Below are 17,981 nucleotides of genomic sequence, written 5' to 3'. Positions count from 1 at the left end.
TGAGCCTGTCGGCTGTTTTAAGGACGACACATCTGAGCCAAGGCCCCTCCCGGTGCTTGTGAAGAATTTTCGCCGGCCACCACAAGTAGACTGGAACAACTTAAATAACACCATCAAAGCATGCGCAGAGAGAGTAAAAAAAGCTGGGTACTTGTATTTTGGGCTTCAATTTTACGGTGAATGCTGGAGTGGACCACGGGCTTATTTAACATACGACGAAGATGGAAAGTCAAATCGCTGTGAGTATGGTGTAGGCAAGGGATTTGCAAACTTCGTTTATCGACTTGTGTTTGAAGGTAACGTTAAGTGCAAACCTAAAGGTTCTTTTTCAATGTCGAGAATTTGGCCAAGATCTGTTGGCTGCCTTTACGGTCATTCTTTTTAATTTATGAAGACAGTCTCTTAGCCTAGGACGAATGAATAAATTTTTAAATTGGAAAACACCAAGGGGAAGTTATCTCGATCTAAACAAGGGGGGGGGGGGGGTGACAAGAGGTATAGTGGGTATTCAGTCAAAGGTCTCGGTCTGCTTATAGTGGGTTTTTATGTCGAGGATCGATCCGGTTTGAAATCTTACTCCGTTGCTCCTATTTACCAATTGGTTCTTGCTTTAGCGTGCACTATCGAGTTATGGAGCACGCGGGAACTCTAGCTTCTGGTTTATAACATAGCCGGTGGAATTGTGCATCAAAGCCGACGAAATATAATATTTTTCCCCGCGCTAACAATGGCTGCTCGCGCGAAAAAAAAAATTTTAGCGAAGCGATTTGCTGAAGCGACATTAGACTGGTCGGGACTGCTAGCAGTTCCTTTTAGTAGGTTGAGTAGCCCGCTCTAGTAACGCAAGCGAGCCGAATAGCCGAGAGGAAAAAAAACCTCTCTCCCCATTCTCCCCTCGGCTCTTCGGCTCGCTTGCCTGACAAAAGCAGGCGGCTTGACTGACTTAAAAGGAACTGTTAGCAGTCTACACATTTAAGTGTCTCTGCATATGTTGGACATGCAAACTGACTTTCGAAATAATGTCCCAATATTCAACGTGGTTCCAAGGTTTAAGAGGAACTAAAGACAGAAAATAAGCATTTTTTATTTACACTTAGGACCATGCACTTGCAATTTTTTTGTGGCATATCCGTCGTTTTTCCACCTAAGAGTCAGCGGATATTCTTGCAGCCTGTGACGTATGATATGGGAAAGACATGCGAGAGCGTCCCTTATAGAAGCAGCGTTTTTGACTGATGTTTGTTGTGAATATTGAGTCGGCGAAGAAACAGCAAAACAACGAAGAAAATTTTCATAGCAGCACTTATTTCTCTTGATTACGAAATCTCTGTTCCCCATATCATACGCCACAGCAGGGTGCTGATTTAGTTTTTGAGCCCGCACTGAAAAGGCAGAAACAGCGGGAAAAGCCCAACTTCAAACATAATTTTCTCACAAAGAAACAGAAAACGAGAAGAAATAACGCCACACACTTAACTTTACTTATGTTGGGCTTTCCAAAAACAATGTTGGAAAAATTGCTGATTTTGGCCTTCAGTTCTCCATAAAACAAATTTTATCACCCCCATTTATCTATTGATTCATAGAATGCAACCATTACAGAGTTCTGGATACAGCTGATCGGTCAATTCACCATGTGTACGATGGAAAGGCATCTTGCGACGTAGAGCTTCTTCCTTCATGGTATAGATTCCAGGGAGCAGGTGGAAATGCTATGGCTAATAGCTGCCCCGGACCCCATAAATGCGGCACCTTAGTACCTGGATGGCTGAAAGGGGAGCTTCCTACCATTCAGGAGGGTCTCGTCGAAAGAAAAGCTTGTTTTCGTAACAAAAATGATTGTTGCGACATCTTTGTGCCGGTTAAAGTTCGTGATTGCGGTGGATTTCATGTGTACAAACTTAGTCCAGCACCAAAGTGCCAACTTAGATACTGTGGAAACGGAATTCGGGCAAGTACCACAGGATACTTTTCAAATTTAATGTCAAACCAATTGAATGCATTTACATTTACCGCGATAATTTATATGTGGAAGGCGCGCATAAAGCAGGCAACCTCTTAACTATCTGATAAAAATAACAGCTGTCATGTACTCTCCCTTTGAGAACAGTATTTTTTATCGTAAGTCGCGCATGCTTTTATTTCAAAATCAAAGACGTCCTGAACTACGATACTATGTTTTCGTAGTAACCAAAGTATCTAGAAACTGAACAGCAGGGAAAGGTGCCAACACTAAGAATGCCGGAAAATTTTCATATTTGCATTTGTGTAAACACTCCTCAAACCTCCAAATCCAATCCCTGTTTATAATTTTCGTTGTTTGCGGCTTATGTTTCCCCTAACTTCCTAATTACAGTGTTCTTTATGGATGCATTTCTTTTGTAGGATTAAGATGACAGAAGATGGAAAATTGACTCGAGGAGACGATCTTAGGGAAATACTACACTTAAATTAAATACTAGCATCTTAAAAAGAAAATTGATAATACGATATGAACTATGCAATTAAATGTCCGGAGCGAGTTAGAATTGCAGCTGTGATTTGCCTTCCCTCCTTTTTACAGAAACAATAGCCCACCCATTCCCCCTCATTCAATTTATTCAACAAGTGCTATGCGTGTACCACGTTTACAAATCAATGCGCACCTTTTATAATTTTCTCACGAAAAATACCCCCGTCTCCCCTAAGAGTAAAAACGTGACCCCCCGGTCGATTTATCAATGGGCTCGACCCCTCAAATGATGAGTTCAGTAAATTCTATACGTGTGCCAAGTTTGGTGCTTTTAATCGAAAGTGCACGATTTTACCAAATACTCTCAAACTAATGAAAAGTTCTTCACCACTGCAGCAATGTACTCTGGGTTAGTTTTGAGATAAACGAACTCTGATGAGATCGAATTGAGTTAACCGAGTTTACGTGGTTATTTTCACTATATTGGTTTTCCTTTCATATAAAAAACACGAAACCGTTGATGAGCTCAAATTGGAAGTGGCGTGTTTTGCACTCAATAACATAATGAAACCGGTTGTAATGGCTTTAATGGTTTGGCGTTGTTGAGAGCAACTTAAATAGTTGCAAAAATGAAAACTTAAAAGTTGGATCTAGTCTCCTTCAAGCCTGGAAATCCAGTATCGCATTGCAAAATTGATATCTTTCCAATATTCCACAGACCGGCATTCATTCACTTTGTACGGGATATATTACGAACTAGCAACTGATCAGCTCACAGACGGCTTGAGAGCTTAAAAGGCTTTGCGGTGCTGAGGAATCGTGTGGCCATCATGGGTTCGAGGTCCATCCCCACCCAATTTTTTTCAGGCTCACCTTAATCTAACTAAGGTGCTCTCATTCAACTGTGATGAACATTCTCCTTTCTTTAAGAAAAGTACTGCTTTAACAAACACCACTCTGCACACCGCATCCGTTCAAATTAATTCCGACGGAAATTTTGAAATCGCTCCAGAACTAGTTTTATTAACGGACATCTTTAGGTTGTACGTTTTGTTTTCCCATTTCAGACCACGTGATGTTACTCTAGGGAACAGTTCCTTTCAAATGTCGTCTTATGCACATGCATGTTTATGCATGTGCATAAGACAATGCAAAAGGAAAATTCCCTTGGGAATATCACGTGGTCTAAATTGGAAAACAAATACAAGCTGAAGAGGTCCATTGCTTAATCTATTGCCCTTCACGAATGATTATAGCATTTTACGTCAAGATGCACAGCGTCTACACCCAATCCATTTAGTTTCTATTTTGGAGTTTGGTTGGTTCTGTGGGCGTTTAAGAATACGTTGCTTAAAAGAGAAAGTTAAGAGACTCTTGTAGAGAGGTGTCATTTCTCCGACATCTTTATTTCCCTATATTTCCATAGACCCTGTAGTCCTGAACGGTAATTTTCACAAAGCTGTATCAGCGAATGCAGTTTACCTTGACAACATGTTTAAATGAAAATGGAAAGAACCAGAAGATGGCCATTCCGTAAAAGATAAAATCTTGCTAAGAGCTTCATCATAAAACCCCTAAAGTTGTTGAAAGTCTAGCCACGTTGTCTCCAATGCAATTAATTGGAAGACAATGTTTATTTTTGGGGTGTTCAATTCTCAAAAATCCTTGATAAGGTAGAATTTGGTTTTTCTTTTTGTTGAAAACTCGCAATAAGGCGAGATTCTCTCCAAAGAAGAAAGGTTTCAAAATCCCTGGGAGCAAGAAGCTAAGCCTTGTCCTTTCTACACTGATTTTCCGTCACCTGTTTTAATAGTGTGAAAGACAGCGTCGTAAAGGATCGGTTCCTCTTTTTTTATATTGTCAAGGCTCTGCTCGGCCGGCTGACGCTTTGAAACGCAGTCACAAGTTATAGGGTGATGAGCCTCACACTAAACAGCTATTTTTTCGTTCAGCGATTCCCCACGCTGACATCTTACTTGTAAACGAGAAGTAAAGGCCTAAGTTTTTCCTGCGATACTCTTGATTTATTTCAGATTTGGACTAAAATACTTAACATTGGTTTGAGAAAAAAAAAAAGTACAGTTTTTTAGGTTGAAATCTCACCCGAACGTCGTTGTTGCTATCACGCCATACACCGAGACTACTGTAGATTTTCACAGGCATCAACCCTCCGTATTTTCATAAACCATGTGTTTTTTTGATCGGCATAATGTGTATGTGTGGTTTCTCCGCGAACCGAACTCAATCATCCCCCTTTTCTAACTGACATTGATGCCAGGACCAGGATATGGAGGAACTACAACAAACCTTACTAAAAACACCAGGGGCTAGTTGTTCAAAGACTGTAAAATATACTTCGTGTTAAACGTTGAGATAGGTCTTCGAACACGCCTTTACTTAGATGTGGTTAGACTATGCATATTCACAGTTACGCGAGAAAATACTTAAATCTTTGCACAGATTCAAACTTTCGGAAAGTGACTTTATCCACTGGATAAAGCTATTCGGCCTTTGGACAAATGGCAGGGTATGTTTATTTCCCCTGGATGATACTAACCAACAACACAGGCTCACGGACTAAGCGTCGATGAGACCATACAGGGCTCATCTCACCAGACTTTATGAGAAAATCGCTAATATCATAGCCGAGGGAACGATGGATGCCATGCAAAGTCAAATAGAAACTAGAAACTATCGGAACTTGACGTGAAAATCATTGCCTCTATTGACAAAGCGGTAGATATTGTGTGGGAAATTCAGAGGAAATTTGCCGAGAAAGAACATTCCTCGAGAACTCACAGTCATATCTACCAATCGATTCCATGGAACAAACCGCGCAACCACCCAAGGAAACCGTTGTTGAAGGCCTAAATGTAATAACATTTTGCCCTAAATGTAATAAACTCTTTAGAGTAACATTAGTCCTTAAATGTATTGACGTCATGCTAACGTCAGTTACACGTCTTTAACCAGCCAACTGGTTATGACTGAGCACGTGATCGGTCACATCATCTGTCACGAAAATCAGTCACATTATCACATTATAACACCCACGTGACTTCTTAGCATTGGCAGCGGAGCTTCGCGCTCCGAAGGCACACGCGCGGAGCACCATGAGTAAGAAAATGTGGTAACCCATCTGTGCGAGAAAACTTGGTTTTGGTGACCGTGTGACTGTACGACTATGCTAAGTCATTTGCATATGTTAATAATATGCCCTAAGGACTTGTAAATTATGAATATAAAGGTCCACGTTGGGCCCGCCCCTTGCACTCTACTCTAGGCCGCCGTTTAGATCAGATCTACCGACTTAGTTGGCGCTCCAAAAACCCGTTTTTCCCTTGCTTCATGGCTGAACAAAGTGCCTGCTCCTCCACTGCCAAACCAAGTTCAAGATGTTGTTAATGTCGCTCCAGCTCCGGAGCCTGTCCTTGCAGCTCCAGTAGCTTAGGTAGAAAACCGGCCTCCCGCGGCCGCCGACAACGTTGCCCAGAATGCACCACCTGAGGTAACTGTTCCGAATTTTTAATCCCTAGCCTGTTTTAGTTGGTTAAGTTCACGTGTTCCTTTTCTTTTTTTTTCCCGTGGTTTTCTTGGCGGTGTTTTCTTTATTTTGGTCGTCACAGTTCATTTCGCCTCGGTTCTCATGGCGGTAGTAGCTTCTGTGTGCTCGGGTTTGTTCTCACCTTTGTGGCTCGTTAGGGCTTTGTAAAGTCCTGTGTGGCCTTAAAGCATGCAATAATCCTGTGTGGAAGTTACTCCTTTGTGGTAGATGAGGCGTGCATATTTTGTCCTTGGTATCTTTGAATGAAATAGTCCTGTGCGGTAACAATGCATACAATGGTCCTATATGACGAATAAACCTGTGACAATGTAGACCTGTGAAAATAGTCCTGGGTGGTGATAAGGCCTGTGTGGCGATTAGGCCTGTGTGGCAAGTGGCGTATGCAACATTTTCATCTTCCCTGGCCGAAAATGAAGACAAAAAAACAAAAGACTGAGAGGGAGGACTGTGTGAGAAATAGACCTGTGTGGCAAGGCAGGCGAGGTTTGCAACATTTTCATCTTCTTTGGTAAAGACAAGATCCAAGAACTGAAATAAGTTATGCAGTTGTTGTTATTGTTGTTTGTTTTATTTTCCTTTTTATTTATTTATTTATTTGTTTATTTATTAATTATTATTTGTCTTAGTTGTTCGGATTCATCCTTAGCTCAAAATGCGTACAATGTACACACAGAAATTATTCTAGAGAATAGTTTGAATGAACAATAGGTAAGTTAATAAATAACGATAGATCATCGCGGTCAGATATAGCTTCCAACGCAGTCGTTTTTAAGGGAGTCGTGATGAACCTCCTCCCACAAACGTCTGCTAACCCTAATCGGAAAGCAATATTCCTTTTCCACAGTTTGACCTGCGTGGCTTCCTAGCCAATCATGATCCAGTCATCATCTAACGATGGCTAATTAATTTAATGCTTCTAATTAAAGTAGGCCGCTTTGCCAACTTCCTGGGTTTCCCGTTAGAGTTTTTCTGCGTGTGATGTCAAGTTCAAGATTTCAAAAGGTAAGATTGGATTGGCTAAACTAAGGGAATGGAATGTTACGTTTGAGTAAAGCAGGCGTTTGTGGGAGGTTGGCGGTAGTAGTTTCTGTGTGCTCGGGTTTGTTCTCACCTTTGTGGCTCGTTAGGGCTTTGTAAAGTCCTGTGTGGCCTTAAAGCATGCAATAATCCTGTGTGGAAGTTACTCCTTTGTGGTAGATGAGGCGTGCATATTTTGTCCTTGAAATAGTCCTGTGCGGTAACAATGCATACAATGGTCCTATATGACGAATAAACCTGTGACAAAATAGACCTGTGAAAATAGTCCTGGGTGGTGATAAGGCCTGTGTGGCAAGTGGCGTATGCAACATTTTCATCTTCCCTGGCCGAAAATGAAGACAAAAAAACAAAAGACTGAGAGGGAGGACTGTGTGAGAAATAGACCTGTGTGGCAAGGCAGGCGAGGTTTGCAACATTTTCATCTTCTTTGGTAAAGACAAAAACAAAAGAAAAATAAAGCGTGATAGACCTTTGTGGCTGCAGTTTGTGGAATGAGCCTTGTGTTGCCAAAAAGTAAATGAATAAGTAAATAAGCCCTTTGCAACACAATTACAAGTCGTACGATTGTAATGTGAGAGGAATGGGTGGAAGCCTTCTATTTTAGGACATTGACTGCGTGTTATACAGGTCCAAATGTAATACCTTGCGACCAAAAATAAAAAGTAGTGAATCTTGTTTTGCATTAATTGAGGCTTTAGACCAACAACTAATGATGGTGACAAGTCCATCGTAGGAAAAGCTTTGTCATGAATCAGCCATTCCTTAAAAGCTTCCCAAAAAAGGGACGTTACAGCTAGTGCAAGTCCAGAGTAAGTGAATGAGTGATTCCTCTTCCCGTTGACAGAAACTGCAAAGATCGTTACCAATAACGTTAATTTTTTTAAGAAGATTATTGGTGGCTAATCGCCTGTGAAAAAGCTTGAATTGAAATACTAGAAGTTTAGAGATTTTGGTACATTCGAAGGGTTTTCGATACACGGCCACCCAGTCAACAGTTTCGTTTGGTTCAATTTTGCAATCTGCTGACCACTATTCAAGAGCTGTTTCTTTTTTTTTCCACAAGCTTTTGGTACACTATTCTGTTTGGCTTATTTGCCATCAGAACTTTTTTACACAACGTATTGTAGTCCGAAACTTCGCTCAGGTTTTTCCCATTGGTTGTTTCCCACAACTGCTTTATAGCCGAGATGACTACAAGTAAAGACAGAACACTTGGTTTAAATCTATAACGGTTTTTAAATTCTGAGAAAGATAAAAAGGTGGACTCATTCACCATTAAATCGCTGACAACCTGAATTCCCTTAGTAGCCCATAGTGCGAGTATATTGGTTTATTTTGGACTCGTACAAGAGAATTGAACCAAAGAGGCTGTGACCGTAGCTGGATGACAGAGGACATGCAATCTTCAAAAGTAACTTCTGACCAAATTTGTAGTGTAATTTTCTTGTTTTCCAGTTTTTAACAAATCTTTTTGACTTAGAATACCCCAAAAAAGGTAGCACCACCGATATCTTGCAGTTGCACGTCAAAAAAAAAGTTTCCATTTTCCATGATTATTTTGGTCGAGGTATTTCTTAATCCTGGTTGCCTTCAAAGCCTTGCTGAAAATCTTTATATCAACCATCTTCAGTCCACCCTGTTCATAATCACTAATCATAGTATCACGCTTAATTTTGTCACCTTTGCCGTCGCACAGAAAATTGTAACAGAGATTATTAACTTCGTTAACTACTTTTTGATCTGTTGGCAAAGGTGAGAGAATATAAACAAGTTGCGAGATTCTTAAACTTTTTAATACAGTTATTTTACCAAGTAAACTAAGTCCACGCAATTCCCAACAGCCCAAAGTTGCCTTAACACACTAAAAATTAAAGTGTTATGTTACGAACGCAAAAATGTAAAATTACACCTTGTTACTGTGTAAACTATTACACAAAAAAAATCTTCTAAAATTACTCTATATGTTGGGTATTTTTACGCCTTGTTACTGTGTAAAATATTACACCAAACTAATCTTCTAAAATTACTCTATATGTAGGGTATTTTTACTCTTCTTTTAAAGGATAAAAGTTTATGGTTTTCCAGGTATTATCAAGGATAAAATTACACAGTTGGAAGTGTACTTTTACACTAATTTTAATAGTAAAAGCCGATTAATCTAAACCATGTTAAGAGTGGTTTTTTGAACTCATACACTTGTGGGCTTAAAACATACATTTGTAGTATGAAAATACATCCTGCCAGTACACACAGAAGAAGTCTACATTATTAAAGTATCCATATGAGTAAATCCGTGAAAAATTACTAATCGTGAATATGATACTTGGGTCGAACAAACTTCCTCAGGGCTTGTTCATAGTTTATGCAGTAGAGATCCAGAGGATGGAAATCGTACAAAGAAGTGTAGTCAAGCATGCATTCAGTGTTCATGACAGTCACTTCAAATGCCCATAAATGTTTGACGAATCTTATGACTCGCACTTTCTTGCATAGGAAGAAAACTCTCCTGTCTGGAAGGGCAAGGAGAGACTTGATTTCAGCAAAAGTAGGCATAAGTCCATCATGTCCTTCAACCACAATCATTCCAGGCTGGTACTTCGTCCCATAGATAGTCACCCACTTAACACTACACAAAGAAATCAGTAAGTTGTTTTCGTGATCTATGAAAAACCCCTGCATTTATGTAGGCTTTCATGGTAATAAAAAAAACAGAAACAATAATAACTAAGTATTAATATATTTGTTTTTCAAAGGGGCTTCTTGGTCAGTCAGCAACAGGCAAAACAAGAAGCTACAGGTAGCTGACATTCTGCTCAAAGGATTTTAAGACCATTTCCTTTAAAGTTCACAGTATTTCCGTGTGTGTGTTTTATGGTACAGTGTCTTGGTCAATATCCAGTTTTGATCTTTGTCATGACCGAATGATAGGGTTAAGTGATCGTAGAACATGCATTGACTCCAATCAAAACCAGTCAACAGACGCTTTAGAAGTTTCTACGATGGCATTTAATTTTCTTAACAATACCAGACACAGACACAGCTCAGGTAAAATTACTAAAACCCATCTTAAATTCGTATTAATTTACCTTGAAAAGATAACATTGTCATCATCTCGACCCATCTTGTTCTGAATCATCAATTTCTGATTTGCTGTTCGATCTGCCTGATGTACAACTTTCCCTAAAACAATCAAAGAGTAAACATTGTGCACACAGGAAAGTTCTTAACAACTGGTATAACTTTTGTCTCAGCCAAATGGCTTTTACCACACCCCATAAATATCAAAATATATTTAATGACACTCTACCTGTCCCTGTTTCCACGTATGTTCTCAAGTATCCCCCTTCCTCTGCCAAATGGTAGCACTGAAGCTTCTGGTGTCGAAACGCCAGTGATTTACAAATGTTCTTGAAATTAAAAACACCATGAGATAACCTCTTGAAATAAGAATTCTTTGCTTCAAACCTCATACACCAGTGCCGCACAAGCGGACCAAGTCTGTTGAGCAATTAAGAAAATGTAATATTCACAAATACATACTATTGTTATTGGGTAATATGTAATATAATCATTCTACAGTAATAATAACAATTACAATAATAATAATAATAATAATAATAATAATAATAATTATTATTATTATTATTATTATTATTATTATTATTATTAGTTTGATCATAGCTTCGGCGTGAAACCCATCCTGCTTGTGGATTTAGCTCTACCTTATGGCATTGAGCACTCTCGGCAAACAGGACGCATGATTTTGTGTTGTATATGAATAATTATCTCTATTTACCTGTACACTGTCCTTTAAATAATTATATAATACATGTAGTCTCAAAGAAAATTACTTTTAACGGTGAGAAACCTTGCCAAATATACAGACAAAGCCTTTTTAAAGTATTTACCTTACATAATAGTAATTCTCACCTTACAATGCATCTTGGGTAATGAACCATAAAGTGCATTTTGGGAATAATGGAGCTTTCTGGAAATAATGCTTTGAATTCTTCCAAAAAGTCACGAATAAGCACTTTTAAGTACATAGCCAATCCCTTGCTTGTTACTGGGGAAAATAAAATGTCAACTATGTGCATCAAGTCAAGGAACAGCATCCAGTGATGATGCCCCTCAGGGACCATGCTCCCTACAAGAAATGGGAGGTGTCTTGCCAAACACCATGTCTTGGTGGCTAATCAAGAAGAAAAAAGAACAAACAAAATTATTACTCTTACCTCAGAGAGAGAACGCAAGAAATTGTAGTCATACACAGTTGGTAGAAATATAATTGTTGACACAATATCAATGACTGCTGTTATTGCTCACATTGTTTTTAAAAAAACAAATCTAATCCTTGCATTCATTTTTTTCCCAACAATGCTAAGAAAAGTAAAACAAAGACTTGCAGGACAGCATGCTCTCAATGAAATTTTATTGAAGTTTCATAATCTCCCAACTGTTAAATTGCATAAGAGACATTTGATCTTGCCTGACTGTTTTAAAGCTGCCTCTGGTGAGTGCAGTGTAGCTTGTGATAAATTGGATTCCGGTTTGTTCTTCGAATCAGTGGCTCCAAATGAAAAGGTGTTGATATTTTCATTCAAAGCATCAAGAGAAAGGTGTCCATCACTGATAAGAACAACCAGGATCAGCTTTGTTACTTTTGGGATGACACTTTCTAAAACATCATGCATAATGTCTCAAGCAAGCCCCTCCACGACATGATAATACTTTGATGCATTAAGAACCGACTCCTTTTTAACACCATATGCTGATGCCAGATCAGGATCCCTAGCAACTTGTCTGACTTGGTGATCATGTCCATCTTTTGATCTGAGAGTGTATTCTTCTTCAGAAAACTGAAAGGTGCAGGACGTTTCTTTAGCTTTATTACAAGCATTTTAATTCCTGATACCAATGTCTCAGGCTACAATAATGATTAATGACTTATGCACATATCTGTAGAAGCTTGTCTGTACCTAAACATACATGGACACATTGTTGAAAACCATGATAAAATACCAACAACTGTGCCTAGCTTACTGAAGGTCTATTGATTTTACCATCAAAGACAGAAGACGCTAAAAAGACCACAACCGGAGCCTTAAGAAAAAAGAAAATCAATGTTCTTTAACCATATGGTTTGGGGGAATATTTAAGACTGTGATTTCTTCTTTGACCAAAACGGAAGGGGTTATATATGAAACTATGTTAGAAGATATAGCAATACAGTCTGTACCACTGACAAAAAATATTGTAATTTGTGTCTTTGAAGCATTTTCAGGTTACTAAACATACAGGTGTGTGAATGTGACTGTGTATTCTCCAAGACTCGTTTTGAACTGGGAGCATCCATACTTATTCATCAGGTTACCTACACCAACTTATATTCAATTTACACAAAGTAAAGAAGAAAATGAGTTACGGTGCATCTACCTTTGTTTGAAAGTCTTCATTCATTCCATCACAAAACCTGCAAGGTTTGGTTGCTCTAAAACTCTCCATAACGCCTTCAATGCAGTGACTTCCCAAGTTATCTGCATGGCACTGTCCCAAAGTCCCACAAACAAATTGTGGATAGTTCTCTACCAAAATGTGTATACCACCAGCCTTTTAGGGAGAACAAGCTTTCAGTCAGTATTTCAGTGCATCACACATGGCTAAATATTTATGTTATTCATTGTTACACGTTCTGCATGTACTCACTGATTCTAGAAGATGGACATCAGACATAAACCTCTGAAGAATAGCATTGATCCATACTTCTTAATATGTTTTGTTGGACACAGAGAGACCAGTTGGATTGACTTAAGAGCTGAGCGATACTGAGGTTCAATATTTTCCAAAATGTAATAAAATGCTCCTAAAATTAGAAAGAAAAATTTGCTTCAAATAGTACTATTACACCTGTCTTCTGCTCTGACCAAGTAATTAATAATAGTTTCTACAAATAAAAGGGTAATAAGCGCTTTCCGAGCCAATGACCCAACACGCCGGTGCTTATACCCGGTTTCCGTAGCATTAAGCGACTAGGAGTATTTTTAACTCCCCCCTGGATGGGATGCTAGTCCATCGCAGGGTTACCCCCAGCATTACGCCGGTACCCATTTGTACACCTGGGTGAAGAGAGGCACCATGGGAGTAAAGTGTCTTGCCCAAGAACACAACACAATGTCCCCGGCCAGGACCCGAACCCGGACCACGCGCTCCGAAGTCGAGCACACTAACCATGAGGCCATCGCGGCCATCGCGCCTCCCACAACAAATAAAACCAAGCAAAAACTGTTCACATACCAGTAATTTAAAGTACAATCAAATTAAAAAACAAAAAAGGCAAAAAAATGTAAAATTAATGTGCTGCTTATAGTGGAAGTGCACTCAGCTATCGAGCTATTTCAAAGGCACCCCACTTTAAATAACCTGAAAGAAACAATTCAAACTAAACAGAAACATGATTAAGTAAGCCTAGAAGATAACATTATTTTATGCACAAGGGAAAAAAATACATCTAAAAAGTGAGAAAATTCTGATCCTTTTAATCCCTAAAATCATTGATTTATTTGTATGCATAAGAATGTCTGAGTTAGAGTACATGTAATCCTCAGAAGGGCTGTTGCTGACAATGACTGGTGCTTCAACAACCCGAGCTTGACTCTTGAGATGACTTCCTCTCTGCAGGTTGTCAAACGTCAGTCAAACATTCTTTGGGCCCTTCTACAACATAAAGATTCTTTGTTCACTGGAATATATACTTGCGTTGCACAGAATTTTCTGACTACAACTTAAAAAGCATAGTAACACATAGAAAGCTGAGCCAAGACCTATCTTTTGTTTTTTCACTCTTGATCCAAGGGGGTTGCAGATTTCAAAATCATCATAGTACAGGAAGATTTGCAATGCTGTTTTGTCATTAGAATAAAGTGGATGTTGCTGATAATATTCACCATCACAAAAATCTCGCATCTTTCCATCAGTGGATTGATGTGAGTTTTGAACCTATAAACAGAAAATTTAATAACAAATCTGACAAGACTGCATGACAATAATATCAATAATATTGTAATAACAGGAATAATAGGATAAAATGGGTATATTTTTATAATTGTCACACACAACATTGTAAACCTACTTAAATTTTTCCCTTTGTTTAGTCATCTCTTATAATTAAATTGAAGTTTTTTTGCTTTATGCGTAAGCTACATCCACCAAATCAGCAGAGCTGTTTTGTTGCCAATATTACTAGCAGAGCTCCACGTGTGCTTCCGGAGCACCATAGTTAAGAAAACATGGTAACCCATTGATGCGAGAAATTTTGGTTTTATAGCCATGACAACATTGACCGAACATATGTACACCCCTCCATGTATGCCAATGTGACCAGCATCATGCTAGTTTACAGCATACATCTTTGATATTAGACATCCATGTTTTGATCAATTGACACCTGTCAAAACAAGGTATCCGCTGTTGTCCACACTGGCGGCTACGCAATTATTCAAGTCAAGCATTGGAAGGATATAAACTTAAAGCTGAGTGTTTATTTTTAATTTGCTTAATTAGAGCTGCTTTTCCTCTCCTTAGGAGGCACCCAAGAATTCTAGGAAAAACAGATATCGTACTCATCGCTTCGTGATTCATGTGATATCCAATACTTGGTGCACAGAGAAGGTTTCCGCACATCTCCATACATTAATAATTATGCTTACAAATTATGTATGACCCAAACACTATTCATTTTTGGAACATGGTTACACAAAGTTAGAAGAATGGGACTCTGGTATGCATACTAAGTATGGTTAGTATCAAAGTAATGCATTCACAGTGCATGGAGTTGTGTGGAAGTGTTTCTCATTGTTATTACGCTGTTGCATGGAGGCATTCATAAACTTTTTAAAAGTATTTACCTGAACATATACGTCATATTGATTAAGCAGTCTTTCCAGAACGGGTATCAAGGGAATATAATGAAATGTATCCCCCGTACGAACAACACAGCGCTGCTGCAGCGCTTCACAAGTTCTCTTTTTTGGTTGCACAGCGCTAAAGCGTCGCTAAAGCATTGCTTACGAGTCGCTCATGAAACCATTGGCAAACAACACGCACTGCGAAAGCGCTGCAATTTTTTATCACGTTTAAGCATCGCTAAAGCAGCGCTGGAAGTGGCTGCTTAAAGGCTGCAAGAGTTAACTGCGCGAACCTGAAGCTTCTCGCGACACTTGAAGGTTGCAACACTGCAGATAAACTCAAGCGACGGAAACATAAAAACCCGCGCATCTGGGATTTCAATGTTGAAGATTTCTTACGCAAAAGTCCATCACAGAGCTATACTGGAACATCTTTTGAAATAATTTATTACCTTGCGTGCCTTGCATGGCCACCAAATCCCGAAAAATTGCTTGTACTCCTGAGTGTACTTCGCTCAGTTGATCGCCGATCGTGACAATTAAGCTTTCATCCAATGGAAGGCATATCGCATATTCATTTCATAAGAACGCAGAGCTTCGGGGAACTTTGGAAACTAATCAAAATGTGTCGAAGAAGACACAATGACTACCGTGGAATGTGTTTTCAAAAATTGCGCGTGCTGCACTATGAATCGCTGGTGTTGAGAATGCGATGCTCCATAATCAGCGGCGAAACTGTGAGACCGAGGGCCTACTGAGTACGGTGACACGTAGGCTAGATTAATTAACAATTAGACCCGTAGCCCGCAAGGGTTACAGGTCAATAGCTATTGACCCGTGGCCCTTGAGGGCGAAGGGTCTAATTGTTTTAGTATCACCCTGCCAACTAGTCGGACAGAAAAAGCAATGATAAAGTTAGCAAAAGCAAGTTGAAAATATCTTTATTTGGGAATAAAACGAAGACAGTGTCACGCTTTTCGCTACTCGAGGACTACTACCAATAGTCCTCTAGTAGCGTAGCCAATCAAAATGCAGCATTTGCATTAGTCCACTAGTTGGGTGATACCAATTCAGGATAGATCCTTCTTGAATAATAATTATTTTGTTTTCAAAGTGGCTGCATCGTCTATTTGTTTTATTTTATTTTATTTTTTTTCATCGTTGTTCAATGCTAAAAATTAAATGCTAAAACAATCTGAGACAAAACTAGACATTTCTTTCCGTATTTATTGTTACTTTTCCTTAACCAGCAGGGAGTTTGTTTTATAAATAACGTGCAAAAAGGTGTCATACAACTAGTCCTTCTCAATCATGTTTGGAAAAATAGCGACAAATGCAATGTCTGGAAAATCGCTGGTTTCCATGAAAATACATTTCTGAATAATTTTATCAATGTGTATTGCTACACATGCCCCACTTTCGGCCCTGGAAGTAATCGTTACGTGACTACCTGTTCCCCCGGTGATTTTGTCTTCAATAATGGTTCTATTCATTTTTTCCAGGGTTTGTAGTATTGCTATATTGTAAAATGGACAAACACAGTTTGTAACGCAATCGGGTGAGCCACTACAGGGTGTCTGATATTGTAAATATTCGCGTATTACTCCAAAGTTTTGAACTCTTCCCTTACTAGTTAACACTTCATACTGGACAGTATAGCTATTTCGACTTTGAACTCTTTCATAACCTAACAAGTGATACATTCCGTTGCCAATTTTAAGACAAAAAAAAAACTGCATGTTGTGGTCTCTGGTATGACTCCTAAGAGATTGGAAAGGGCCTCAAATACATCCCTAGAAACCTGCTTGATTGTCACTTTGCCGACAGCAAACGTATTTGGTGCGATTTCCTTTTCATTTAAAGGGTGACTTGACGATGTTAGTTTGCAATAAAAGCGATGAGGATCTGTTCCTTCTACAAGTGTTTTGGACAGAGTTGGAAGAGATCTGTTAATATTCACTGCGCTAACTATTTGAAAAACAATACTCTGCGTTTCATGGAATAACTTAAGAAGTTCTCCATTTAGACTTTCAAAAGGGAATGCGGAATGAGTCCACAATGGTCCAAGGTTTCTAACGTCCTCAGCCATATGCAGAAGGGAATGAAGATTTGCGGTTTGATAACGTTCACTGTATAGTTTGGGAAACTTGAGACAAAAGTGCATTTACAACCTTTCTGCGTGTTCTATTTGAGATTGCGTGACAGTTGCGAGACATAATGTAAATATGGCTTCGCTAAATAGCATGAAGTGTTCGTAATAAACGTCCGGCAGAATACCTCTTAATACCATGGCTCCGTAGAAAAATAAAAATGCTCTCAGCTCGTTCGCTTTCCAGTACTTTCTGTGCCTCTCAATAGAACGAGGGCATCTCGAAATGCGATTGGGAGGCTTTATTTCACCAATGCGTCTGCCTACATCTTCAACATGCTTTGAAATGTTGAAAGGCTCTTCTTGGCTTTCCCGTGAGGTAAACCACAGCTCTAACAAGAGTTTCATTACACCTTCTAGGGCACAATGCATGTAGTCCACAGCTGTTCCTAGGATAATGTCATGGTAATTCAGGGCTGCAAACCAGCTCGGTCCTTTGATACCATTGACAGGCGATTTTTGTTGCACAGCTCGTTGAGCGTCCCTCATTACTTCATGTTTAGTTCTAACTGGGCCGCAGGGGTCTTCCGCGATAAAAGGATAAACATGCACATGGCCACCCTTTTGAGTTCTTAGGGATTTCCCGGCTTGTCGACAACGTAAACAACCATAGAATCCATTAAATTGTATGCTGTTGCATACCAAACATCTAGCAGGAAGATCGCATGTTCCACAAAGCAAAAGTGCACGGACAGTAATCTCCTCACTGTTGGGGTTTAGGATGCTGATACCGTCCGTCTCTAACTGTTGGAAAATAGTGTGAAACGGTTTCATGAATGTCAACATGAAAGGCTTGTCTGGTCCGAACCATAAGCCTGCTAACATGTTGTCTCTACGGAAGCGTTGCGAATATGGTAGTTCATTAATTGCGAG

At 39.3% G+C, this 17,981-nt stretch overlaps 2 protein-coding genes across 2 annotated transcripts in view; one reads left to right on the top strand and one right to left on the bottom strand.

Annotated features, from left to right (window-relative positions):
- The window catches only part of LOC138018258 (pancreatic secretory granule membrane major glycoprotein GP2-like), a 7,941-nt gene extending 5,413 nt beyond the window's left edge, over window positions 1–2,528 (top strand). Inside the window, exons 2-4 of the mRNA XM_068864945.1 lie at window positions 1–296; window positions 1,587–1,951; window positions 2,386–2,528. The exon at window positions 1–296 is cut by the window's left edge and continues 10 nt beyond it. Coding sequence (XP_068721046.1) covers window positions 1–296; window positions 1,587–1,951; window positions 2,386–2,391 — 667 coding nt within the window. The 3' untranslated portion in view covers window positions 2,392–2,528. The remainder of the gene's footprint in view (window positions 297–1,586; window positions 1,952–2,385) is intronic.
- A 6,831-nt stretch (window positions 2,529–9,359) lies between these two features.
- On the bottom strand, window positions 9,360–17,048 carry LOC138037142 (uncharacterized). Its single transcript, XM_068883132.1, has 9 exons — window positions 16,761–17,048; window positions 13,896–14,051; window positions 12,492–12,665; window positions 11,787–11,914; window positions 11,545–11,684; window positions 10,986–11,247; window positions 10,363–10,553; window positions 10,142–10,235; window positions 9,360–9,681 (listed from the first exon to the last, which is right to left on the bottom strand). Exons 1-9 carry the CDS (start codon window positions 17,046–17,048, stop codon window positions 9,360–9,362), a joined length of 1,755 nt encoding a protein of 584 aa, XP_068739233.1.
- Window positions 17,049–17,981: the final 933 nt, after the last annotated feature.

The sequence above is a fragment of the Montipora capricornis genome, chromosome 2 (genome assembly GCF_036669925.1).
Source record: "Montipora capricornis isolate CH-2021 chromosome 2, ASM3666992v2, whole genome shotgun sequence".
Taxonomy (NCBI): domain Eukaryota; kingdom Metazoa; phylum Cnidaria; class Anthozoa; order Scleractinia; family Acroporidae; genus Montipora; species Montipora capricornis.
This window is presented reverse-complemented; position numbering and strand designations above follow the sequence as displayed.